At 46.4% G+C, this 27,335-nt stretch overlaps 2 protein-coding genes across 2 annotated transcripts in view; both read left to right on the top strand.

The window, feature by feature from the left end:
- Nucleotides 1–19,375, top strand: part of LOC146355328 (killer cell lectin-like receptor subfamily B member 1B allele C) — a 33,026-nt gene extending 13,651 nt beyond the window's left edge. Inside the window, exons 3-6 of the mRNA XM_084830466.1 lie at nt 3,499–3,597; nt 6,564–6,722; nt 9,033–9,187; nt 19,261–19,375. Of these exons, the coding sequence (XP_084686592.1) occupies nt 3,499–3,597; nt 6,564–6,722; nt 9,033–9,187; nt 19,261–19,371 (524 nt within the window). The 3' untranslated portion in view covers nt 19,372–19,375. The remainder of the gene's footprint in view (nt 1–3,498; nt 3,598–6,563; nt 6,723–9,032; nt 9,188–19,260) is intronic.
- A 4,125-nt stretch (nt 19,376–23,500) lies between these two features.
- The window catches only part of LOC146355329 (uncharacterized), a 62,210-nt gene continuing 58,375 nt past the window's right edge, over nt 23,501–27,335 (top strand). Inside the window, exon 1 of the mRNA XM_084829871.1 lies at nt 23,501–23,655. The gene's annotated coding sequence lies outside the window, so the exon portion shown is untranslated. The remainder of the gene's footprint in view (nt 23,656–27,335) is intronic.

The raw sequence follows: 27,335 nt of genomic DNA on the forward strand, positions 1-27,335 counted from the left end.
CTCTCCCCGCCCCCTTCCCCCTCATTTGCATCCGCTTCTGAGGTCAGAGCTCAAACCTTGGGTGAGGAAACCACTACGGTTCTTTCCATGGCACTGCTGGGGGCGGGGGGACACAATCCCCATTCAGGTTTCCCCTTCTGAGGTCATAGCACTGTCTTCAGCCTCAGAAGGTGTAAAGGTTTTGGAATTTTGATCTTTTTAGGTTTTAGTCAAATGAAACAAAGCCATAGATGCATCAGATTAATAGTTTATTGATTATACATAGGTGATAAATGGATGTAGAAAGAAATGCAGAGATAGCTCACATGTCTTGTCAGCCAACAGAAGAAGGCCTTTCTCACAGCTGGCTGTGCTCTGGGGTCCCTACAGTACACAAGATGCCCCTTTACAGTCCAACAATCTTCTTCAACCTGACTGTGCACGTTTCTCCTTTGAGCGAGACCAAACTGGTTTGCTCTTAGCACCAGCTTATATAGCCCTCCAAGCTGGGAGACAATCCTGCCTTCTAGAAGGTGCTCAAAGCATCTAGGCTAGGAGATAAATCACTCTTTCCCTGAGAACAGGGCCCCAACATTCAGGGACTGTGTTTCCATGACAACGGAAGGAGAAGTGAATGGAGGAGTACCGTATATTTTAAAAGGAATCAGCTTTGCTGCGATTTGGTCCATGGAGGGCTCCATGACAGAGTGTCCCACCAGTAAAAATCACTTCACAGAACATACTTCTTGGTCAGGATGGGGGTTGGAGTGAACATCTTCTGACTGGCAGGAGCAGCTCAACCAATAAGAGAGGTTGTGCAAGTTCCGGCTGAACATCCGGAAAAACTTCCTGACTGTTAGAGCAATACGACTATGCAACCAATTCCCTAGGGAGGTGGTGGGCTCTCCCACACTGGAGGCATTCAAGATGAGGCTGGACAGCCATCTGTCAGGGATGCTCTGACTTGAATTCCTGCACTGAGCAGGGGGTTGGAATCGATGGTCTTGTAGGCCCCTTCCAACCCTACTATTCTATGACTCTGATTCTTCTGGTGTTAAACACACTACAGAAGGGGAACTCCAAAAAATCCTATGACCTCTGAGCCACTCTCGGTATGTTTAGCCTTGAGATGAGAAGACTGAGCAGGGATATGATAGCACTAAAGGCAGAAGTGGTCCACAACTTGTTCTCTGTCATCCAAGACTGTAGGACACAAAATAATGGGCTTAAGTTACGGGGTGGGGGGGACAGATCTTGGTTGAACATCAGGAAAAAAACTTATCAGAGAGACTGCTCTGAGGGGCAATGGAACCAACTGCCGTGAGAGGTGGTGGGCTCTCCGTTGCTGGAGGTATTAAAGCAGAGACTGGACAGCTATCTGTCTGGCATGTTTGAAGCTGGATTCCTGCACTGAGTGGCGGGTTGAACTTAATGGTCTAAATGGTCCCTTCCAACTCCATGATTCTGTGATAAATAAGCATTAGAAAGGAGAGCGGGGCATTGAGGTTGTCCATCAACAGTTAGCGCCTGGGCAGCAGACTGAGCAAACTTTTCCCACATATGTATCATCTTTTCTCCCCTTTCTTGGTGATGCGTTAGTGGCCATCCTAATACTCACTAACCTCAGATTTGTCTGAAGATCTCAATGTGCCAGCAGGCTCATATGGGAGGAAGTGATCCTTTAAACAACACTGGACCAAACCATTCAAGGCAGCCTTCCCCACCCTGGTGCCCTCCAGATCTTTTGGACTATAACTTCCAGAATTCCTGACCATTGGCCATGCTGGCTGGGGTGGATGGGAGCTGAAATCCAAAACATCTGGAGGGCACCAGGCTGGGGAAGGCTGATTTAAGGCTTTAAAGGTCATGACTGGCACTTTGAATTGGGCTCAGAAACAAAACAGGAGCCAGTGAAGTTCAAACAGTTTTATATATAGTGGGCCCCGATAACACCCTACCAGCAGCATTCTGCACCAGTTGTAAATTCCAAATTCTCTTAATATTGGAGAAAGAGCTGTAGTAGTTCAGTCACAGGACTCCCAATAATTATGCAGGAGAGATGTGAGAGGTCATGCATGCTATAGGCAATCAATATGCTCCACGGAGCATGGGCAGCAAGGCAAGAGTCTGCGGTACCCCTGGACAGAAACAGGAGACCTATGTCCCAGCTAAGGCATGCAGTCAGGTCTGTACTTCTGCCTTCCTTTCCCATGTTGTACAGCAGGATTGGGAACCTCTGACCTATGGGCCAAATGCAGACCTCCTGGCCTTTCAGTGTGGACCTCCAGATTTTCCCCAGGCCAGACTCCCACACTGGCCCTACTCTGAGTCTTCCATTCCACTCTGTCCCCCAACTACAAAGCTGAAGGAGGGAGCGTTACACAAGATAGGAAAGGAGAATGCCTGGATGCAAATATTTCCCCCACCCCCACCCTGCCGCCACACACACACAATTGCTAAGATTCACATCTGTAACTCCGCTCACTTTTGGCTATGTCCATGCCCACTGCTGGAACATGGACCCCAACAGGTTTTGACCGAAATAATATGGTCGAACTTTGACATAAACAAGGTTCCCCACCGCTGCTATACAGCTCAACAGTGCCTGTGGTGGGGACTGCATATGGAGAAGTGGCTGTGCTAAAATGACACTGCCTTGGGCTAGATCTACACTAGAGCTTTTAATCGCCGTTGTAGTGCACTGACAACTGTTGAGTCACATTACGTATTCCGTATACTGCTTTCCTAGCATTATTTCCTGCTTTTCATTCCGTACTATCCAAAATACCACAACAGATGTCATTGTGTGTGCTACAAGGTATATCTACGCAAGAGGAATATGGCACCACCGTGATAGGATTGTATCGATATGACATGCGGTGTAGATCTGCCCTCGTACTTTGGAATTGCTTTGTGGCACACTTGCCAAAAAAGTTGCCCACCTCTGATCGGTGGAATGGGGTGGTTGTTCCCTCATCACAAAATAAGGGAGAAGGGGTCAGGCACCCAGCTGGAGAAAGATTGAAAATTGTTTGGCCAATGGAGGGTGCAGTGCACTATGTATGCTGCAGAGAGGTTTAGGGCACATTTTGATCTATGGCCAAACGTTGGGCTTAATATCTGTTTGATCTTTTTTCAAATCTGTCATTCTATTATCTGAAAATCACCCTCTTGTCTCTCAGTAGCCCTGTTTTGGCTCCAACTCTGTGACCACCCAACCCCTGAGTTTGCCATTAGAGGGAGCAATGCTTTCCATGTGAAATGTCTCAGTTCAGTCCCTGTCATGTCTAGGTAGGGCTGGGAAAGACTGAAACCTTGGAGAGCCACTGCCGGTCAGTGAAAACAATACTGAGCTAAACAGGCCAATGGTGTGACTTGGTATAAGAGAGCTTCTTGTGTTTCTAGTCCATAAGTAGTATTCCCAGTGGTTGGAGCCCTGCAATGTAGAGTATCATAACATTTGATCCAGTTTGCCTTGGAGCATCAGCCCCAATATTTTCCCCTGCCTTTGCATTGCAGAACACCGATTTTGTCCTCGCTGGCATCGGATTGTCCTGCAGGTTGGATGGACTGGAAACATCATCTTGCTGGTAGCAGTGATAGTGATGGGAGTTTGGGGTGAGTATCATAATGGGAGAGATTTGCATGAGACTCCACAGTTAAGTCAGACATGCTGTATATCAGAGGGAAGAGGGAAACCCAGTGATCTGGGATTACAGCAGCTTTGGATTCACAAAGCCCCTCTGTTCCCCAGAAAGGCCCTAGGATCCATTCCCCAGCCTTTACAGCCCAAATAAAGATTTATAGATAATGGCTCTCAACATAAGAGTTAAACCAGGTTCAGTTCAGGAGCAGTGACACAAAACTCCATGCAGTCCTGTAACAAGCTGGCAGAATAAATCCCAATAAGTTCAGAAAGTCCAGTACAACATAGGGAAGCTTTGCAGGTTATCTAAGCATTGTTTCTAGCAAAGGCTACTGCTAAAGGCTCTGGCTTAAATATAGGGGAGTGGCCACTAAGGATCAGTACTGGACATTTTGTCCTGGCAGGGAAACCGGCCTCTTAGGCGACTGCTGCATCTCAGAGGACGGCTCTGCTCCGCTCTCTTTAACTGACGCCTCCGTAAAGAAGACACCCCTGAGCCACCCTCTCCTGGAGAGATCTCCTCCTGTTGCCCTGTTCCCATGGAAGGCTCCCCTGGTTGAGAAGCGGGGGTCTCCGTCAAGGTCAGGTCTCTCAGCTGTGGAGATAGACAGGCTGTATCAGCGTTCTGCGTCTCTTCCCCTCCCAGCTGGCAAGCCAGTGGGAGGCCTGGTAGCACTGAGTGCTCAGGCTCCTGGCTTCCCACAGCTGGGCCTGATTCTGCAGCGTCTTCTTCTGACTCAGAGTCAGAGCCTATAGCTCTCCCCGAACTGGGCCAAGGTGGCTGCAGGGCAGAGAAGGGGGAAGGAGGAGTTTTCTTCTGTGAACTTCCTTAACTTACCTTAGGATACAAGCCAAGGATTTTAGGGTTTCTCATGGTTTATACTTATGATGTTCTTGTGCCAGAAAACTTACAATCTAGATAGCCACATTTGGGAAAAGGAGAATCATATCACTGGTGTAGAAAAGCATTGAATAGTCTCACTTGCCAACTATAGCTGGAAGATAAAGGCCTCCTTTTAATAAACCATGTCCTTGGTGGTTTCACATGGACCTATGGCCCAGTTGGAATCCACCAGGAAAAGACCCTTCAGGGTGGTGGCCCCCTTCCTATGGAGCTCCCTGCCTCTGGAGGTCAGGCAGGTGCCAACGTTGTGTTGCTTTTGGCACCTCCTGAGGACACTGTTATTTTGAGAGGCCTTCCTTATTTGACCAGCTGTGGTTTATTAAGTTTGGAATCTGTTTCTTTTAATTGTTTTAATATCGTGTCTTATTTTTTTATCTATTATTCACCGCTCTGAAATCTTTGATATGGAGCAGTATATAAATATTGTAAATAAATATCTTACAACATTTCTGAAAAAGTTGAAAAATGAAAACACTAAAATACAACCTCACTTGAGTTTGCTAGATGTAGTGATATAAATGGACAACAATCCAATGTGATAAAATGTAACTCTTAGATTATTTATTTATTTTAAGCATTTTTACCCCACCCTTCAGCTGTAAAAGGGTCCCAGAGTGGCTGACATAAAATCAATAACAAGCGAGACTGTTCCTGGCCACAAGCTTACAGTCTCAAATGCATGACATAAAAGTGATGGGGGTGGGTGGGGTGCTCAGACACCAGTTATAAAGTGACATTATAAGTTATAAAGTTCTTATAATGATCAGACTGAATGGAAACTGTTGAGGGAGTTGAAAAGTGAAATGGAGATGATGGAGTAGGGCCTATTTCTCATCTCTAGGAAATTTTGTGATTGAGTATAACACTCTTATCAAAGTGATCAAATGATAATTGATGGTATCTGAAAATTTGTTTCAGAGCCTATTTCTTATAGTTGGCTGCATTTGTAAATCATTTGATTGTGGTTATATTTTTATAATGGATTATGATGTACAGGCTAATTGCTGAATCAACAATAAAACTAGACAAATTCAATTGACTGATTTATTAGACCATTTTTATGCTACCTTTCCAGTTCCAAACAGTGGTGCTCAAAGCCTGTTACACAACTAAACATAATTAAACAATAACAATATAAATAATAAAAGATAGGCTTGGATCAGAGCTGAAATGAATTTGCTTTTGCACATTTACAATAAGTGCAATACAGAGTCTTTTGGCACTGTTTGTCTTCAAGATGCTACCAGACTTGTTATTGCTTTTGCTGCAATGCACACTATCCCTCTGGAATTTTTAAATGTGCAGAAGAAGATTTAGAAAAGGTTGCCCCTACAGTCTACAAAAGTAAAAAATTACTCCTAAAAAGAAGTAACTTCTACAGGTTTCGTTTTGGTCTATTAAAATGAAAATGCACACATTCTGAGCATGCCCACTTGAAGCCAATCTGAGGAATCCCGGTTTAGGAGAAGGTTGGCACATTAAATCGAATGGTATCAGTCAAGAGTGTCAGCTCATTCCTATCAAGAGCACATGGCCAAGAAATGCCTGAGGGCTCCTCAAAACACTGTTGGGAGGAAACATATTAGCATGGGCATGCAGAAATATATTGGCCTCTACAGGTACTGAGACCTGGATGGTGAGGATTAGGAATATCACTTCATTGCTCTCACTTCTTCAGTGACTCCTCAGTGGTGAAGGAGAAAGCCCAATCTGTGGTATTCAGGCTTAGAAAGGCCCTAATATAACAGTGGGTGACCTCCAGATCTGGACAGAACTCAGAATGGATTTTGATGACCACCCCCATCCCCCAATCTGCAGTGGCTCGCACATTGATGCTGAAATATGGCATGAGTTCTGGCTAAGAGGAAATTGATAGTATCTTTACTTTAAAATACTTTAAGTGTTGAGGCTGTAGGCTGACACTTTCTCTTATTTTATACTCTGCTGTGTTTCGTTTTATGTGAGTTTTATGATAGATTGTTTTACATGGAGATGTCTAATTCCTATATGTGCCTTGACTCTGTTTTCACCCAGTTATGAATAAAAATTCACAGCATCTGGAACAAGGAGCCACATTGTCCTCACATAATGCACATGAATGCAGTCAAGCCAGAGATGAAAGTAACAAAACATTAGAGGATTTCAGGTCTATTCTGAAACAAAATTTGTGTGAGGCTGCAACGGCATCAACAGGTAAGCTCCTTGTAACTTTAGCCACCATGCCCCAAGTTACTGATATGTCCTTGTGCCCCTCATAGGCCACTGCTATAATTTCCAAGACATTACCAAAAATTGTGTTACATATTTAGGGCGCAATCCTATGCAGGTTTAGACAGAGAAAAAGCATTGCTGGCTGGGGCATGCTGGGAGTTGTAGGCCTTTTCTCTGTCTAAAGATGCAAAGGATTGTGCCCTTATTTACTTATTTTCAACTTATATTATATTATATTATATTATATTATATTATATTATATTATATACCAGCCACCCAACATAGTCTTCTTGGTGGTTCACAACACTTAAAATCATAGAACACAAAAATCAAAACATCAAATAGATTAAAATCTCCACTGCAGGACAAACTAAATAGATAAAATAAAACCAGCAACAAGAAACAATAACCACAGCAGAAAGTTAAACGCTGGTAATCTTAAAAACAATCTTAAGAGGACCTTTAAAAGCTCTTAAACCACCTGGGAGAATAAAAGATCTTAACCTGGCACCAAAAAGACCACAACACAGATGCCAGGCAAGCCTCTCTCAGAAGGGCAGTCAACAATTGGGACAGCACTGCTAAAATGTCCCTATCTCTGGTAGCCAGCTGCCAAGCCTCACTTGGCAGGGGCACTCTGATAAGGGCCTCTGAGATCTTTTCCGCACAAGGCATTTATTATGCGCGTATCATTCCTTACTCATGGTTGCTTACAAGTGCTTTAGATGATGACGTGACCCTCCAGTTTTGCTTCAGTTTTTTAAGAGTACTTTCATGGGGGCTTTTGGAATGAGAAAAAAATGCAGTATTTTTTGTTCACCCCAAAACAAAACATGTTATCCCACTTGTGCAATTGCATTATTCTGCTATGCCACGGTGCAACTTAGCAGTTACGTAGCAGAAAAGCAGGAAAGGGAAAACTCTTTGTGCAGAGCTTCGATCTCAGTTCTGCAACAAAACCGGAAGTGGATAAGGTGGATTAACAGCCTCCCATAGAAAAGCTCTTCATGTGCCCTTGGGTAAATATGGAAGGAGGCCATCCTTCAGGTAACCTGGTCTCCAGCCAAAAATTGCATCCTCAACATCTAGGCCTGGCTGGCACATAATAAGCCAGAATTATTTTATTGTGAATGAGCAAGCTGCTCAACGGCTTCCGCTTGGCTCCTCCTGCCAGTGGGAGTGGCAGTGGTTTGTTTAGTATAACATCTGAATCAGGATCTCTGGCTTGTTCCTCCCCTAATAAGATGGTCATAAGCCAGCATGCTGGCTCCTTCACACAATAAAGGGCGTAACAGTCATTACATGCAAATCAGTTCCAGAACGTGCGCCCCAGAAAGCTGTTTTCGACTGAAGTGCTGTTTCTATGGCTCGTATTTTAATATTGTTAGAAACACTGTAGACAATATAAGAGTGGCATCTTCCTTGCCCAGAAGTCTTATATTCTACATTAGAAGGAAGGAAGGAAAAACAACAACCTGCCATTTGTAATAAGTAGGAATAAGCTTACTATAAAAAGTCATTTGACGGTGAAATTTCAATTCCTGTGCATTCCCTCCGTCCATTCAGGGACATACCTTTGCTTGTGTTCTGTGCTTCAGTCCTTTAAAATGTCTAGAATACTTTCACATCATTCCCTCAGTTTCTAATGTCCAGGTGTGAATGGTGTTGCTTATATAGCCAGAACGGCACAATCTATGTACAAGAGGGAGGTATGAGCAGACCCCACATTTTGCAGAAGTACATAAAATATTTCGAAAAATCTTAAAACAGCCAAATGTGAATTGAATATGCTCAATGGCCACAACATTTGGGACCCTAAGCAGCAGCACTCCATGCTACAATATTTTGTTGCAGGTCACACTTGTTTTGTTTTCCTATTGAGTTAACTGTCTTCACCACTTTATGGGAGCAATCCATTGCTGGGAGTTGTAGGCCTTTTCTCTGTCTAAACATGCATAGGATTGCGCCCTAAATCAATTATATTCAAATGAGAAGGAACTGGATGGAAAGATTTGCTAGCTCAGGGGGAACCAAATTTGCTGTCTTTGTTTAAAAATTATTATACTGTTAAGATTTTTGTTATTCTTCTGCCAATAATGAATAACATGTTAACAGTGTATTGTAAACTGCTGAGAGCTCTACTCTAGAGCGTATTGCAACTGAATGGATGAAATAAAATATATTTTAAAACCCACCCACTCTCTTTACCTTTCAGGATGGTGTTAACCTGCCTGAAAGGCAGAGGGAGGGTAGGATATAAATCCAATTAAAAACAATTATTTTCCTTCTTAGAGAGTGGGAGTTGCCGCCTGTGCCCTGTGACGTGGCTGTTGCACAAGCATAAATGTTACTGGTTTTCTAACTCACTTCAAATCTGGGAAAAGAGCAAGGAGGACTGTATAGCAAAGAAGTCTCAACTGCTAGTGATACATGATCAGGAAGAGAAGGTAAACCAATTCCGTTTCAGACACAGGGTTTACACCCTTGTTACTGTGTCACCCTTAATTTCTAAACAGAGAGCACTATGGAAGGATCATTATAAAAGTGAGCTCACACCACATGGTGCTTTGTGCATGCAGGAAACTTGCACGCTCTGCCATACATATGTGCGTGTAACTTCATGTCTGTCCCTGCTGACCGACACTGCAGATGATGATGTGGGACCCATATGGATTGTGGGAAGCTGTTTTTTGTGCCTGTCCGTTGGAAGGCAATGTGCCCAGAGTTCGTTGCACCTCTAAAACCTGTGAGGGTGCAGCACCAAATGACGCTGTTCACACTGCTCCTGACTGTGTACTAATGCAATCACTCCTCTGATCTTGTATGCATGCTGGTGGCCACACAGGCTAAGTTGCGCTGCTTTGCAATAGAAGACGGTAGGGAGGCAAGTTAAGCATTCCAGGTAGGTTTTGGTCTATCATCTCTTTAAGAATCTCCTTTTTTCAGAAGTGAGGCTTAAAATGACTTTTCAGCTTTTCTCCCATCATTTATTTATGTTCATATCTGATCATTAATAATGTGGCAGAAAAAAGAGGGAAGAATAAGAATTTGTAATGTGGGTGAGAATTCTGGCCAGTGTTTTACATTGCCTGCCGCTGCTGTTGCTTGCTGCTGCTGCCACCACCACCACCATCACCGCTCTCCCTGTGAACTTCTGCCTGGCAGACCGCCATTCCCTCCAGGACCAGGCCCCCAGGTACCGAGCCAGCTGTGCTGACTCCCTCCACCTGTCCCTTCTTGGAAGGGCTACATAAGCTGGCTGGCTGAGGTGGCTTGGGAGGGCCAGGATCTGCAGGAGAAGCCACTGCCCAGGGAAGAGGGTGTGCTGCTGCTGCTGCTGCTGCTGCTCTCCCTGTGGACTTCTGCAGGTAGTACTTGTAAAAGGGATGTATTTTGTTGATTTTTGTTTAAGTGTTGGTGGGGGGTGGGTTTTGGGGGGTTCTGTTGTGTTTTTAGGGGTGGGTAGTCTGCCTGATAGGTGGGAGCGAGGGGGCATGTGTCCACCTGATGGAGGCAGTGGGGGGAGTGTTGGGGGCCAGAACATACCAAGGGTGGCAGGTGCTGGGGGAGTGCTAGGGGCAGGCCATGCCAGGTAAGGGGAACAAGGGGGAGATGTGTAATATCTGTGCCCTGTTCCGGACCTGTCCAGAGCCAAAGGATGGCTGGGGGAGGCGTGACTCCACCTTCTGGCCTTTGTTTGCTGCTCTGCAATGCCAGGTCTGTTACCCAGAAGACATCTGTCATCCATGACATGATCCGGGATGAGGGTGCAGACCTGGCATGTATTACGGAGACCTGGCTGGCCAAGGCCACTGCCCCAACTCTTGCGGCCATGTGTCCGGCTGGATTTTCATATGCACAGCAGCCGAGGGTTAAGGATTGGGGACGGAGAGTGGCTGTTATCTACCGGGAGTCCTTGGTCTTCACTAGACCCCCTCTCCGGGAGACCAAGGTTGCTGAGTGCATGTACTGGAGGTTGGGCCTGAAGGGCAGTCTGGGGATTCTGCTTGTGAACCGTCCACCCCGCTGCATGACTGACTCCCTGGCTGAGGTGCTTGAGGTGGTGTCTGATCTGCGTGTGCAGCCCCCTAACTTATTGGTGTTGGGAGACTTCAATGTACTTTCAGAGGCTGTCCTCATGGGCGCACCTTGGGACTTCATGGAGACCATGGCTTCCTGGGAGCTATACCCTGTTCCAACTGGACCCACCCATGTAGCCGGTCATGTGCTAGACCTTGTGTTTGTTTCTGGAGAAGCAGGGAGTGATCTGGAAGTCAGGGGTATATCCACCACCCCCTTGTCATGGTCAGATCATTATCTGGTGATGTTAGACTTCTCGGTTCCACAACCCCTTCGCAGGGGTGGAGGACCCATTAAAATGGTCCGCTCCAGGCGTCTTATGGATCCGAATAGATTCCTGAACACGCTTGGTGTCAGGATGCCCTTTTGTCCCTGCTGAACTTCAAAAGCCAAATCAAAACACAGCAAGAGGCTTCTATCCACGGCTCTTTAATCCTTTACTTCAGTGGGTCATACAGATGCAAATTGTCAGTAACTCACAGTCTACAAAGGAAAAGCTTTCAGGGAGTTCAAGGCGAAGCTATGAAGGTTGAACATTGCCCACCGTTTGAGAAAAGGCAGGGATGCTAATCTAACTTAAGGGGTGGGGGGGATCTCCCTCTATCTCATGAGGTCTCTATGTGTAGCTGTTCCTGCCGGGCCAATCGGGCAGATCACCTACGCTCCGCTCCAGCCACCTCTCTCTTGGCTCTGCGTCTGCGCCTGGCATCTAAGAATTCAGGCTGTCCAAGCCTGACCTCTCCCTGTTTGCTATCTCTCACAGGGTTGTGTGAAGAGAGGCCCTCTCCATCCAGCTTGGCCTTTGAAGCCTGAGGAGTCTCTCCCTGTCTGGAAGAGTCTGGGAAAGTTCCTCCCCCACGTTTTGCGGTTCCTCTTCAGAATCTGAGCTACTCTGCCAGTGCCTATGTTCAGAGGCACCCTTGACACTTGGGGATTCTCTGGAGCATGCAAACAGCCACTTGGTTGAGACCCGGGTGGGTGGGTGGAATGCCGCAATCACTGGAGCATTAGATCAGGTGGCTCCGAAACGCCCTCTCCCCCTGAACAGGGTTTGAATTACACCATGGTTCAATCCACGGTTACGAGCTCTGAAACAGGAGGTGAGAGGATCAGACATGGGCTAGAGCTGTATCTTCAGCCTATCACGTGGCGGTGAAGGCAGCAAAAAAGGAATATTATGCTGCCTCTATCACATCCGCAGAGTGCTGTCCCAGCAGGCTGGTTGGTCCAGTTGCTCCAGAACCGCTGGAGCATTCTAAGGCCTCCTGTGAGGCCTTGGCAAGGCACTATGTGGATAAAATTGATCGGATTAGGAGTGTTATTCCGTGTGCCATGGATACAGTTAGCAAGCAAGAGGAGGCCTGTGGGAAACCAGTTTTGTGGGATAGGTTCCAGGTTCTTCCTTCTGATGAAGTGGACAAGGTGCTTTCATTTGTAAAGCCGACCACCTGCTTCCTTGATCTCTGCCCATCTTGGCTCATTATGAGCTGCAGAGTGTCAGGAGGTGCCCTAGCAGCCTCTTTTGGTAGACTCCAATAGCCAACACAAGACACAGATGAAAGGATTCTTTTCAAGGCTTTAATCCTTTTACAACTTAATGACTCTTTCAGATGCTAATCTCCAGCGACTAAAGCAAGGAACAGCAGAGTGGCCAATGCTCCGAGTAGGCAGTTGATCCCCATTTGAAGGAGAGTCACTTGAGGACCCTGAATTTATGGGCTAGGGAGAGATCCTCCCTCTTTCCCTTGGGTCGATGGGAGGCGGCCGTTGCTTGCGCGCCAAACGGGCGCTACGCCTTCTTTCCGCGCCCTCCATCGCTCGTTGCTCTTTGCGTCTGCGTCGAGCGTCCAGCAAGCCCCGTTCCTGCACTTTCTCACTGCTAGGATCATTATCTATCTCAGGAATGCCAGCAGGAGGAATCTCTGCCAGCTGTTGTGCCTGTGAGGGATGAGCTGGCTCCTCTCCCAAGGATTGCTGATCCTCCTCAGAATCAGAACTGCTCTGGGGTTCTATCGGCTCACTTTCCACCCTGACATCGAGAGAGATTGGGTGAGGGGATCAGGGTGGTGGTAAATGCCTCCCTTGAGGAGGGACTGATGCCATCAGCCCTCAAGGAGGGAGTGATAAGACTACTCTTAAAGAAGCCCGCCTTGATGGGCTTGATGATATGAGGAGGGCTTTGGGTAGGGGCGAATGCTCCTTCCTTGTTCTCCTTGACCTCTCAGCAGCTTTTGATACTGTTGACCACGGTATCTTACTGGACCGCCTGGAGGGGTTGAGCATTGGAGACACCATATTACAGTGGTTCCGGTCCTTCATCTCTGGCAGGTACCAGATGGTAGCACTGGGAGAAGAGTTTTTGGACCCGTAGCCACTCACTTGTGGGGTACCACAGGGTTCCATCCTCTCCCCAATGCTATTTAACATCTACGTGAGGCCTCTGGAGGCTATCATCAGGAGCTGATGGGAAGCTGCAGCTGGTGCAGAACGCGGTGGCTGGCCTGATTAACGGCAGCCGCTGGCGTGATCACATCACTCCTGTGCTGAAGGAGTTGCACTGGTTACCAGTTGTTCTCTGGCCAAATTCAAGGTGTTGGTTTTTACCTTTAAAACCCTATATGGTTCCAGCCCAGCCTATCTCAAGGAGCGCGTCCAGCAGCACAAGACAGGCCGCTTAACAAGATCAGCCTCAGATGGCCTTCTCTCTGTCCCATCAGCCAGGACAGCTAGGCTTGGTGAGGACGAGGACCTTCTCTGTAGTGGCCCCCACTCTGTGGAACTCCCTCCCTAGGGAACTCTGCCATGTTGTTGTTGTTGTTCAGTCGTGTCCGACTCTTCGTGACCCCATGGACCATAGCACGCCAGGCCTTCCTGTCCTGCGCTCTCTCCCGGAGCGTGCTCAAGTTCATATTCATTGCATCCGTGATGCTATCTAGCCATCTCATCCTCTGCCGTCCCCTTCTCCTTTTGCCTTCAGTCTTTCCCAGCATCAGGGTCTTTTCCAGTGACTTTTCTCTTCGCATTAGGTGGCCAAAATATTGGAGCTTCAGCTTCATTATCTGTCCTTCCAATGAGCACTCAGGGTTGATTTCCTTTAGGATGGACTGATTTGACCTCCTTGCAGTCTAGGGGACTCGTAAGAGTCTTCTCCAGCACCACAGTTCGAAAGCATCAATTCTTCGGCGCTCAGCCTTCCTTATAGTCCAGCTCCCACAGCCATACATTACTACTGGGAAAACCATAGCTTTGATTAGACGGACCTTTGTTGGCAAGGTGATGTCTCTGCTTCTTACTATGCTGTCTAGGTTTGCCATAGCTTTCCTCCCAAGGAGCAAGCGTCTTTTCATTTCATGGCTACAGTCACTGTCTGCGGTGATCTTGGAGCCCAAGAAAGTAAAATCTGTCACTGCTTCCATTTCTTCCCCTTCTATATGCCAGGAAGTGATGGGGCCAGATGCCATGATCCTAGTTTTTTTAATGTTGAGTTTCAAACCAGCTTTTGCACTCTCCTCTTTCACCCTCAACAAGAGGCTCTTGAGATCCTCTTCGCTTTCTGCCATTAGGGTGGTATCGTCTGCATATCGGAGGTTGTTGATAATTCTCCCGGCAATCTTAATTCCGACCTCTGATTCATCCAACCCGGCATTTCTCATGATGTACTCTGCATATAAGTTAAATAAGCAGGGTGACAATATGCAGCCTTGTCGTACTCCTTTCCCAATTTTGAACCAATCGGTTGTTCCATGTCTGGTTCTTACTGTTGCTTCTTGACCCTCGTACAGGTTTCTCAGGAGACAGGTAAGGTGGTCTGGTACTCCCATCTCTTTCAGAATTTGCCACAGTTTGTTGTGATACACACAATCAAAGGCTTTAGTGTAGTCAATGAAGCAGAAATAGACGTTTTTCTGGAATTCTCTTGCTTTCTCCATGATGCAGCGAATGTTGGCGATTTGATCTCTAGTTCCTCTGCCTCTTCTAAACCCAGCTTGTACTTCCGGTAGTTCTCGGTTCGCATACTGCTGAAGCCTAGCTTGTAGGATTTTGAGCATCACCTTGCTGGCATGTGAAATGAGCGCAATGGTGTGGTAGTTTGAACACTCTTTGGCGTTGCCCTTCTTTGGAATTGGAATGTAAACTGACCTTTTCCAGTCTTGTGGCCACTGTTGAGTGTTCCAGATTTGTTGGCATATTGAATGCAGCACTTTAACAGCATCATCTTTTAAGATTTTAAATAGCTCGGCTGGAATACTGTCATCTCCGCTAGCTTTGTTGTTACTAATGCTTCCTAAGGCCCACTTGACTTCATTCTCAAGGATGTCCGGCTCAAGTTCAGTGAGCGCACTATCATGGCTATCAGGGACATTCAGATCTTTCCTGTATAGTTCTTCTGTGTATTCTTGCCACCTCTTCTTAATCTCATCTGCTTCTGTTAGGTCCCTGCCTTCTTTGTTCTTTATCATGCCCGTCTTTGCACAAAACGTTCCCTTGAGATCTCCAATTTTCTTGAAGAGATCTCTAGTCTTTCCCATTCTGTTGTTTTCCTCGATTTCTTTGCATTGTTCATTTAAGAAGGCCTTCTTGTCTCTCCTTGCTATTCTCTGGAACTCTGCATTCAGTTGGGTATATCTTCCCCTTTCTCCCTTGCTTTTCGCTGCCCTTCTTTTGTGAGCTACTTGTAAAGCCTCATCAGACAGCCACTTTGCTTTCTTGCATTTCTTTTTCTTTGGGATGGATTTCGTTGCTGCCTTCTGAACAATGTTACGGACCTCCGTCCATAGTTCCTCAGGCACTCTGTCTATCAGGTCTAATCCCTGAAATCTATTCCTCACCTCCACTGTATATTCATCAGGGATATGATTTAGGTCATACCTGAATGGTTTAGTGGTTTTCCTGACGTTCTTCAATTTAAGCCGAAATTTTGCAAGAAGCAGCTCATGATCTGAGCCACAGTCAGCTCCAGGTCTTGTTTTTACTGACTGTATGGAGCTTCTCCATCTTTGGTTGCAAAGGACATAATCAATCTGATTTCGATATTGACCATCTGGTGACGTCCATGTGTAGAGTCGCCTCTTGTGCTGTTGGAAAAGAGTGTTTGCTATGATCAGCATGTTCTCTTGGCAAAACTCTATTAGCTTTTGTCCTGCTTCATTTTGTACACCAAGGCCATGCCTGCCTGTTATCCCGGTGATTTCTTGACTTCCTATTTTAGCATTCCAATCCCCTATGATGAAGAGGACATCTTTTTTTGGTGTTAGTTCTAGAAGGTGTTGTAGGTCTTCATAGACCCGATCAACCTCAGCTTCTTCGGCCTCAGTGGTTGGGGCATAGACTTGAATTACTGTGATGTTGAATGGTTTGCCTTGGATTCGTACTGAGATCATTCTATCATTTTTAAGATTGTACCCCAGTACTGCTTTTCCCACCCTTTTGTTGACTATGAGTGCTACTCCATTTCTTCTAAGGGATTCTTGCCCACAATAGTAGATATGATGGTCACCTGAATGAAATTCGCCCATGCCTGTCCATTTGAGTTCGCTGATTCCCAAGATGTCGATGTTCAATCTTGCCATCTCATGATGAGCTTCTGCCATGCATTAAAAACATGGTTGTTCAGGCAGGCATTTGGGGCGAGTTAGGGTATTTTTAGAAATACAATGTTTTAATGTGGAATTTTATTGCTTTAAATTGTTGTATTATTGTACATCACCCAGAGTGGCCAGGTGACTGGCCAGATGGGCGATTAAGAAATAGAATAAATAAATAAATAAGTTTGTGATCCAGATCTAATGGAACTAAAAGCTAGGGTTGCTGCTTCATATCCCAGACACCAGATGTTGCCCTTTAACTATCTAGTAAAAGCAAGCTACAAAACCTATATGGTGCATCTCTCTCCTTCCCTTGTGCCTGTGGGGAGTAGGACCCTCTGTGCTCCCTACAGCAAATGAAGACGGGGAGCAGACTAGACTGTAGAGAAAAAAGTGTCCGCACCAAATGTTACTAGGCAGTAACCTAGTGACCCACATCACTAGGTTTGCACATCATGGTGGCAATTCCTGGGTTGCCATTTCTGATTTTAATTAACAAACTGTGGTTTATTGTTGGGTTAACTCTGGGTTGTTTAACCCATAATCAACCCAGAGTTTCCAGGTTCAAATGTCAGAAAACAACGCAGGAATGGGGCATTCCTGAGTTGTCCTTTCTGCTTTTAATTAACATGTGTGTAGCTCACACATGTGACTCATCACTGCAATTCCTGGGTTAAATTGGGTCAGCAAGAGCTACTGTAAACCTTACGGATGAAAATTATCTAAGACTTCAGACACAGAAACAGAACCTGTTAAACTGGAGGGTTTCTTATCTTACCAATAAAAGGTGGTCAAATTAACCAGGTGGACAAATAGTGTGGCTGAACCACCATTAAGGTATTTATAGTGGACAGACTGACTTTATGATACAGTGTTGTTGCTCGGCTTTTAAAGTGACACCGCTTCTGTGCCTTTAACAGCAGCCTATACAGTTTCTCCTAGCAGTGAAATAAATGGATACGGAAAACTTTGCTCACTTAGAGTGAAATCCTGTGCATGTTTAGACAGAAAAAAATGTCCTACAACTCCCAGCATGCCCATGCCAGCATGGCTGGCTGGGGCATGGTGGGAGTTGTAGGATTTTTTCTGTCTAAATTTGCATAAGATTGCACCCTTAATTTCTGTATCTTAGGCTGCTGTTAAAGGCACAGGAATAGGAGAGCCAGTTTAAAAAAAATTGCCAAACCTTACTTATGAACAAGGACTAGATAAGGATATAAAGGCCATCCAAGAAAAAGGAAAGCTAATTTAAAAAAAAATTAGCTATTGCCCCCCTGTTGATACAATTGCTATAAGGTTTTGATACTCTAGTAAAAACTCCAGGAAACTCCAGGATATACATGCATTCAGGCTCTGGAGTTGAATAATTGAAGTACCTGTGGTGCCTGTGTGCATGGTGAGGGGGTTCTTCTGTTTTAAGCATATTTATTCCTCCATGCCTTGGAAACTTTAAAGGCACAGGAACTTGAAACCACTGAGAGATGAAGACTCTGTTTTAAGGAGGAACCACCATGTGTTTCTGTTGGCTCAACAGTAATGCCCAGTCATGGTTTCGTGCTACTGCAGGAACATGTCCCCTGCTCATGCATGCTGTCCTCCCTTTACACACTCTGATTTCCTCCCTCACTTCCAATTTAGCAGCAGACCATAGTTTGCTGTTATGTCTGAACTTGGCGAGCCTCCACAAGATCTTTAGAAGTTAGGGCATTTCTACACAAGGCTGTTTATCCGCTGTATCTACTTTCAGTTTTGTCACAGAACTAAGATCCGAGCACTACACGAGGAGCACTTTCCCGCTTTTCTGATACATAATCTCTAGGTGGAACGGCGCTATAATGGAATAGCGCAAATACACAAGAGGAAATCATGCTTTGTTTTGCCAATCAGAAATAATACTCCATTTTCCCTGCTCTAAAAAAAAAAACTCACAGAAAGTGCTATTTACAGACAAGAGGCAAAACTGGAGGATCACAACATTGTGTAAAGAACCCATAAACAAATGTGAGTGCACAACAAATACCTCATGTAGAAAAGCTCTGAATCTCAGAGGGGAGGTGATGCATTTTGTCTCTAGTGCACACTCCTATAAATGCACACACTTGAACGCTTCAGCAGGGCTGGACCTGCCACATAGCTGGGTGAAATTACCTGCTTCAGGGGGCACCATGGGTAGGAGGATAAATGAAGGCAATAATTGGTGTCTAAATGGTGGTGGAAGACTTTTTCAATGCCCTTCCCTGTGTGCTGCAGCCCTGCCCCTGCCCCATGGAAATTAGATGAAAGAGGTGTACGAGTCTGGGGAATGAGGCATTCCCAAATCTCTCTTCTCCTATATGAGCCTGCCTGGGTTGTAATATCTATGAGAGAAGCCCTTCCTTCTGTCCCGCCAACATCTGCATTTGGCAGGACCTTGAAGAGGGTCTTCTCAGCTGCTCCCAGACCTTCCAAGGAGAAGTGTCTAGCCCCTTCTCTGATGACCTTCTGCTGGCAGGTAAAGACATTGTTATTCAGACAGTTTTTTTGACCTCATAAGCTGGCTTATGGTGACGGTAAATCCACTGAGGGCCTATTCACAAGTGCACTGGAGGAGGGTGGTTAGGGTAGCTACGGGCGGGGGGGGGGGGCGTAGCGGAACCATGACAAATGGACCCATCACACAACCAGGAATCACGCACACCATGTGGTTCTGCTACAACCTACCCCCCATTGCCTGGCAAACAATACATCCGTAGAGGACAGGCTAATGCTGAGGAAATGAATGCACATACTGCGAAGTAGAGCTTTTGGTAATGCATAATCATGTGGGAAGGCTCAGGCAACAATCCTTGTTATGAAAATTAAATTGCATTTTACAGGAATTCATCCTGAACAATACAACGAAGGTGGTATGGATTGGACTTAGTGTCGCATTGCCAGAAAAGAAATGGACCTGGGTAAATGGCTCTCCCTTAAATCAGACATTGTGAGTATTCAGACACCCATCTAAAGCAATAGATTTGCAGGATAAACTCACAAGATGGGCTACAAATAATAAAAATGGTTGAAATTACCATGCGTATACAATTCTTAAAGGCATAGATGCTCTGACCACTTTTTCAACTGCCTACTTTGCACAGAGCATACACCAGAGAGTCTTATAGCTCCTTAAAGAGTAACAGATTATTATGGAATGCATTTCATGAATGAGTTCAATTTATCAGGTGAAGTTTCATCCATATGGCCAAACTACACCTTGCATTAAGCACACATGTAAATAAGCATGTTTAAGACTGACACTTTTTATTTTTACCTTCCCCTGCTGCTGTTTGCTCCCAAAGGTTCTGCACCTTCAGGGGCGTAAAGTGGTGGGGAAGGGGCCATGGCCATGCTGGCTGAGTATGCTGGGAGTTGTAGTCTAATATATCTGGAGGGCACCAGGTTGGGAGGGCTGCATGTATCTGGGAGGTATGTTATGTTAAGCATGCTTTTTTTAAAAAAAGCGTGTTTGATGCTGAACCCAGAGTTTTCCACAAAATGCAGTTTCTTGTGCCCCCAGCCTGACTCATACCCATGATGTGGGAGGAAAAGGAGTCAACAGGTTCCTCCTGTTTCCAGTTCCTCCCCAGGAATTGCCCCTCCCTGGTTATTACTTGCTCCTAATAGAGCTGTTTTCAGTAAGCAGCATCTTTGAGAGCAAATACCAGCAGGGCAGGGTAAATAAAATAATGTTGTCAGTCTTAAGCACACTTGTTCACATGTGGATTTAATGTAACATGTAGTTTGGTGACATAGATAAAACTTCATTCACCAGATGAAGTGGATTTGTTCATGAAGATGTATCCCATAATAAATCTCTTGCTCTTTAAGCTCCTACTGATCTTGTTCACCACCTTTCACATGCTGACAGTGGTTTAATCCCTCTCCATAGGGTTCCAGGAATGCAGCCTGAGAACAGCTGTGGTGCCTTAGCAAAGAAGCCTGGCATCTCTTCCGACCTGTGCAGCACAGAGCTTCAGTGGATTTGTCAGAAAGAATCTGTACTCATTTGATGTATGCAAAATAACCAGATATGTTGCCCAGATGTTGTATGACAATGACAGTGCCACCATAAAGCAAATGTGGGATGCTTTCTCCTCTCCTCCATCTCCCTTTGTAGCTAGTGGCCACTGTTACATCTTGTGAATGAGGATTTTGTTACAAAAACTCTATTCAGGTGTTCCACTTACTGTTTAGCTTGACATGTGAGCCTGCAGTGGGGAATGCTGAGTACCTCTGCCCCTGGCATTGTGTAGCCCTCTCCCTGGCATCCACGCACGCATACATTTACAGAGAGAGGACCTCCATGAGTACAGCTGGGCACAGACTCGTGTGGAGGCCTTGTTGGGAATATTGCAATCCCAGCTGCAAATTACAGGAAGGGGACAGTTTGGCAGTTAACTAGTTAAGCACTCTATAGCCCGCAGTGGCTTTCTGTTTCCTGCTCCTTCCATTGCTGGAAGTGCACAAGTGTGCTTGTGCGCTCTCTCCTGCCCAAACACAAAGAAATGCACTAAATAAACTCTTCTTCGAAACTGCAAACTGTGCCTCAATCTTGTGTGCAAGAATAAGTGCGTAAAGCTGTTTTCTTTCTTAACTAAAGAGTGTGGTCTCTTTTTATTAAGATAGCCTTGTGTGTGCAGGTGAGCGGGTAAATGGCTCATTCCGTTTGTGCCTTTCTGCCAAATTGCTTTTCTAAGAAAAGGTAGCAATACCATATACGTAAAACTCATCAGGCCTCTGCATGTGCAGCTGTATGCACGGATGCCAGAGGGAGGGGCTATGTGACATGTGGAACACCAGGGGCAGAGCTACTCACAACCCCACTTCTGGGCCATGTATTCAGCTAAACTGAATGAAACATCTGCATAGGCCTAAGATAATGAGAGGAACTGAAGCTGCTGAATGTTGCTGTCATTCAGAGTACTTAAGAGAGGTGATCTGTATCTTTTTGAATATACTGTGATTTTAAGCTTTATATTGTTTTATGCTGCACTTTGTGGATTTAATTTTTGTGAACTGCCCAGAGAGCTTCGGCTATAGAAATAAATAAATAAATAAATAAATAAATAAACATAAATAAATAAATAAACAAACAAACAAACATATCTGTTATAGCACCGAACTCCTCTGCAGGGTCTTTTTTTACATTTAGGTTGGCACAGAATAACATTCTTCCACTCTGACACCAAGCTCAGGCTATACCACCAGGCTCAAAAGGATTCCTCTTACAGGTGGAGACTGCTTGACAGACACCATCTGAGGGGGCTTTCCAAACTCTCATGCAAAATCCTGCTCCGGAGTCTTGTGCTACCTTAAAGGCTAGCAGATTACGGCACCAATCCTCTGTGTGCTTATCTGGGAGTAAGCCCCAGTGAGCTCAGTGGGACTTACTTCTGAGTAGACATGTGTAAGACTATACTGTAAGGCTGCAATCTTATGGACACTGACTAGGGAATAAGTTCTGTTGGAACCAGTGGAACTTCTGAGTCAATGGGCTTCACCACACAAGGCTAAATTCCTGCATCTTCACTAGTCTTTTGCTTCCAGATTAAGATCGGCTCCTTTACAAGGGCAGGTATGTGCTTTCAATCGTTTCCTGGCAAGTTCTATATGTTTCATTTTACAGCCACTAGATAGCACTGTGGTTATAGCGCAACTCAGCCAATACATTGGATTAATGTTCTTTATTGGGTTATCGCCGATCTTTTTAATGGTGGGATAAAGGTCAGAAAGCGTGGGAGGTGCCCTGGAGGTCAACGTCTTGTAAAGGACCCACAAACGTCCGCAAGTGACCGATCATGAGCATTCAATAAAAGCCTCACAGAAATGCTCAACTTGATTGGCCTGTCACACATACACACAGGAATTGTAACAAGTGGGGTCAAAAGTTAAATAGTCATGAAATACAAGCAAGGTGCCACCAGATCCATTGGTATTTTGTATAGTTCATGCTTCTGCGTATCAGCAGTCATGCTGTACCCACCACCCCGCTCATATTCAGTTGCTAGGCCTGAGGAAGACAGGGCTGAAAATGGGGGTACAGAAGCTCGGGTGCAATGAAAGAAAATGAACATAAGAACATAAGAGCCCTGCTGGATCAGGCCAAGGGTCCATCCAGTCGAGTCAGCATTCTGCTCACACAGTGGCCAACCAGCTGCCCGTGGGAAACCCACAAGCAAGGCGTGAGGGGAACAGCACCCTCCTGCCCATGTTCCCCAGCGACTGGTGTACTAGGCATACTGCCTCTGAGGTAGCATATGGCCATCGGGACTAGTAGCCACGGACAGCCTCCTCCTCTGTGAATTTGTCCAATCCCCTCCTAGAGCCATCCACGTTGGTGGCCATCACTACGTCTTGCGGTTGTTGTTGTTCAGTCGTGTCCGACTCTTCGTGACCCCATGGACCATAGCACGCCAGGCCTTCCTGTCCTCCGCTCTCTCCCGGAGCGTGCTCAAGTTCATATTCATTGCATCGGTGATGCTATCTAGCCATCTCATCCTCTGCCGTCCCCTTCTCCTTCTGCCTTCAATCTTTCCCAGCATCAGGGTCTTTTCCAGAGAGTTTTCTCTTCGCATTAGGTGGCCAAAATATTTCAGCTTCAGCTTCAGGATCTGTCCTTCCAGTGAGCACTCAGGGTTGATTTCCTTTAGGATGGACTGATTTGACCTCCTTGCAGTCCAGGGGACTCGTAAGAGTCTTCTCCAGCACCACAGTTCGAAAGCATCAATTCTTCGCCGCTCAGCCTTCCTTATAGTCCAGCTCTCACAGCCACACGTTGCTACTGGGAAAACCATAGCTTTGATTTGACGGACCTTTGTCGGCAAGGTGATAGCGCATTCCTTTTAAAATGGTTTAAGAGATCCCCCAAAGGCCACAGAGGGCCAAAGAAAAGGGAGCCGGCCCTGCTAACCCGGGGCCACTGGGGCGCGCTTGACTTGCAATTTAATAGTCTCCAGAAAACCCGGAAGCTGCGAGCATAACGGGAAAAATCCGCCAAGGAGGGCGAAGAACCGACCTTCCGGTGGGAAGTCAAGCGGTTCCCGTGCACGGGAGGAGGAGCGCCGGCGATACGCTGCTGCTTCGCTCGGTCGCTGTGGCTGAGACTGTGACGAAGCGCGTTTCGCTGCTGCTGCTGCTGCTGCTGCTGCCTGGCGGAGTTCTCCTCGAGGGATCCCGGGCGACGAGGTTCCGGGACCCCTCGGCAGAAACGCACGGAGGTTCGAGCCTCTTCGGTGGGTTGGGCGCAATGTTGTGGGGCGCGCCCCGCATTCCCGGGGGCGGGACGCGGCAGGGGTGGGGCTTGCCTGAGCGCAGGACGCGGAGGTTTCTCATCCTCTGTCCTCAGTGTGTGTGTGGGGGGGGGGTGCCTGGGGGTCGCCGGCTGTTCGTTAGAAATCCCCCCCCCCGAAACATTCGCCGACCATTAAGGGACATCGACCCTCCCTTTTGCCCCCTGAAGTCCCTCTCGTCCAAACCCCAGAGCCCTTCGCAGCCATCCTGGAGCCGCCATGTGAGGCAGCGCCTTGCTGTCTGCATCAGAGACGCGCCCCGCCTGCAGACTTGTGGGGCCAGCAAAGGAAAGGGGCTCGGAGGGTTGAAGAGGAGGTAGAAAGAGGGATCCCAGAGTGCTCTCGCTGTGGCAGGGCCGCACGCGGTGCCAGGTGGTGGGCCGGGGGCTGCATGCGCATGTGATATGCACACGGGCTCGCGCGCAGATGCGCACTCAGAGATGTGTGCGAAATTATTTCATTAAATATGACATTCTGCACCACCCGATAGCCGAAGCTCTCTGGGCGGTTCGCAAAAATTAAGACAAGTGCACCGTAAAAACAATATAGAATATAAAAGCATTAGGACTACACTATAAAAGTACAACCAGCATAAAACCTAGCAGCAATGTAGAGATTTAAAATACAGCAACCAATTTAAAACGGCAAAGCTAAAAGACTAGAATGTTAGAATGCTAAAGTTCCTGGGAGAATAAAAGGGTCTTCGCCTGGTGCTGGAAGGAGTACAGTGTAGGCACCAGGCGAGCCTCTCTAGGGAGCTCATTCCACAACTGAGAATGCACATATAAAACACCTGTGTACACATACAGTCACATACACACATGCATATGCATTCACAGGGGATGGATTTGCTGGGGGGGGGGCAAAGCCTCCCCCCACCTGAGACCGCAATTGCCGCTTCCCCACTGCCATCAGCAGCACTGCAACAGAGATCCTGGCTACACCAGGGACACTCAAGGGGGGGGGGAGCGAAAGCCACTCCCCACTGCCCCCAGCGACCTTGACTGGGGTAGCTGTTGGCACTGCTAATAGCAGCGTTGGAAGAGCGGTCTTTTCCCCACCGCCCACCTGATCAAATGATTGAAGGTGATTGGTGGTGTAGTGGCAAGAGTGTTGGACTGGGAGCTGGGAGATCCGGGTTCTAGTCCCCACTCAGCCATGGAAGCTCCCTGGGTGACTTTGGGCGAGTCACACACTCTCAGCCCAACCTACCTCACAGGGTTGTTGTTGTGAGGATAAAATGGAGAGGAGGAGGATAATGTAAGCTGCCTTGGGTTCCTTGCAAGAGGAAAAAAGGCAGGATATAAATGCAATAATAAAAAATTTAGGGCATAGTCCAGTGGGGATAGTGGGCAGCCTCCGAACTCAGAAGCGACTGACTGTCCAATGCAGGGTGGGTGGGGCATGGAGGGGATCTTCTCCTCTGCACTCCAGCTGCCCTGCATTTGTGGCTAGACAGCCAATTTCTGCTGTCTAGCCAGGGCCCCTCGGAGCAGTGGGGAGGCCGGAAGGTTCATAGGAAGTATCATACCAGCGCTGCTGCGGTCTCCTCCCCGCCCCCAGGAAGGCCCCCTTTAGGTCACTCCATGCTGCTCTTCCGAGCGCGAAGCCAAAGATGAACCACTCTGCCTGTGAGGTGGCGGGGGGTGTTGGATTTATGGGAACCAACGTGGGAGAGTTGGCTCCAAGCTCGGTTCCCATGAACTGAAAAATCCTATGACTGTCTAGCAGCCATAGGATTGTGTCTTTAAATGACAAGAAAAAATCACTTAAAATAAACCAAGATAAAAGAATTGAAAACACAACTCAAAACATGGCAGCATTAAATAAATCAGACTCCAGCAGCCACACATTAAGAATTAAAAGCCACAAATAGTTTTGTAATTAACTGTTTTCCTACGGCATCTGAAGTAAATTAAATATAGTGCCAGCCAGTTGAATGCATTTGGTGGAAGTATTCTATAACATGGTGCCACCACAGAGAAGGCTCTGTCCCTGGGGACTATCCCCCTTACTTCTGAAGGCAGGGACACCTAGAGCAGGATTTCTGTACATGCCCTCAACAAATCAGCAGGTTAGTACAGGAAATCATCTTTCAAGTATGTAGGTCCCAGGCCCTTTAGGGTCAGAAGAGATAAGGAGTAGCACATTGCATTGCATCTAGAAATGAATTGGGATGAGCAGATTCCTACTATTGCCCTCTTTGTTATTCTGCATTTCCATTAGAGCCTGGCTGGGAAATGAACTAGAGATCTGGGTTCTAGTCCCCACTCAGCCATGGAAGCTCACTGGGTGACTTTGGGCCAGTCACACACTCTCATCCTAACCTACCTCACAAGGTTGTTGTGAGGATAAAATGGAGACAAGGATCATGTAAGCCACCTTGGGTTCCTTTCAAGAAGAAAAAAGGCGGGATATAAATGATATATATGCACATGCGCGCGCGCCCACACACTGATTCCACTCCAATTTACTTCCAGCAAGAAAGGAACATTTTGGAATCTTGTTAATGGGATCCACTCTCCGCTTTCGTGTTTGCACATGTTAAAAAATGCACACCCCCTTCCCCGTTCACATTTTCCTCCAATGTATTTTTTTAAGAGTCTCAGCCTGTCCGAACAGAGCAGTTATGCAGAGTGGCAAAATAAAAACTTAAAAATAAAGAATACATCCCCAAACATGCTTTCTCCTGCTCTTTTAAATATTTTTATTTTCTCTGCAAGAGTGGAGCTGTACACTTGCAGACTGGGAACATGAAAAAAAAAACATAGATAAAAAGAGCAGGAAAAAATTATTGGCAAATCTGGTGTGTGTGGGTATATTAAAAAAAAAAAAAAGAGTGAAAGAAAATGTGTTTGGCTAGCCTCAGTGTTTAGAGTAGTGTGCCTGTAAGTAACACATGCTGGAGAGCATGGGACAGCTTCAGGAGTTGGCATCACTGGGCAACTACCAAGGCTTCAGTGTCCTGGAAGGGCCAGCTGTCAACTCCCGACTTGCCCACAGCCACAGCGATCATTACCTACTCCCTCTCTCTGGGCAACAGTGGGATTAAGCCCCCTTCTGTTGTCCTCTCCATTGAGCATAGGAGCATAGAAGTCTGCCTTAAACAGAGACAGACCACTGGTCCATCTAACTCAGGGGGCCCTAACCTTTTTGGACTCGTGGGCGCATTTGGGAATTTGAGAAGCTGCTGTGGGCACCGCCGCAAAATGCCTAATCTCTGGATCGCCACTTTGAGGTCTACCTGTCATGTCTATGGACCTTAGGCTTCATCTTATTCAGCAAAACTTTTGTTTCGTGTCTGTTCGACCCTGCAATGTCTCTTTAGTAAGGGATTGTCTAATTCAGCTAATGGCTGGTGCTGCAGTACAGCTCATGTTTCTTTTAAACATATGTTTTGGCAATGTCCAGTAGTTGCTTCTTCTTGCAGGGAGGTTGTTACACAGAAAAAACAATTGTACTGGAACAGTCTTTAATATTCACTGATGTACATGCTCTTTAAAATTATTTGCATGCTTCGTGGAAATTAACAAATGGTCCATTTAAATGGATTCTCTGCACCCTTTTGACAGCTAAACAACTGATATTACAACACTGGAAGGATAAACGCTCACCTCCTATAA

Source organism: Heloderma suspectum, chromosome 2, assembly GCF_057233095.1.
Source record: "Heloderma suspectum isolate Gila_16-S chromosome 2, 16-S_ref, whole genome shotgun sequence".
In the NCBI taxonomy this organism is placed as follows: Eukaryota; Metazoa; Chordata; class Lepidosauria; order Squamata; family Helodermatidae; genus Heloderma; species Heloderma suspectum.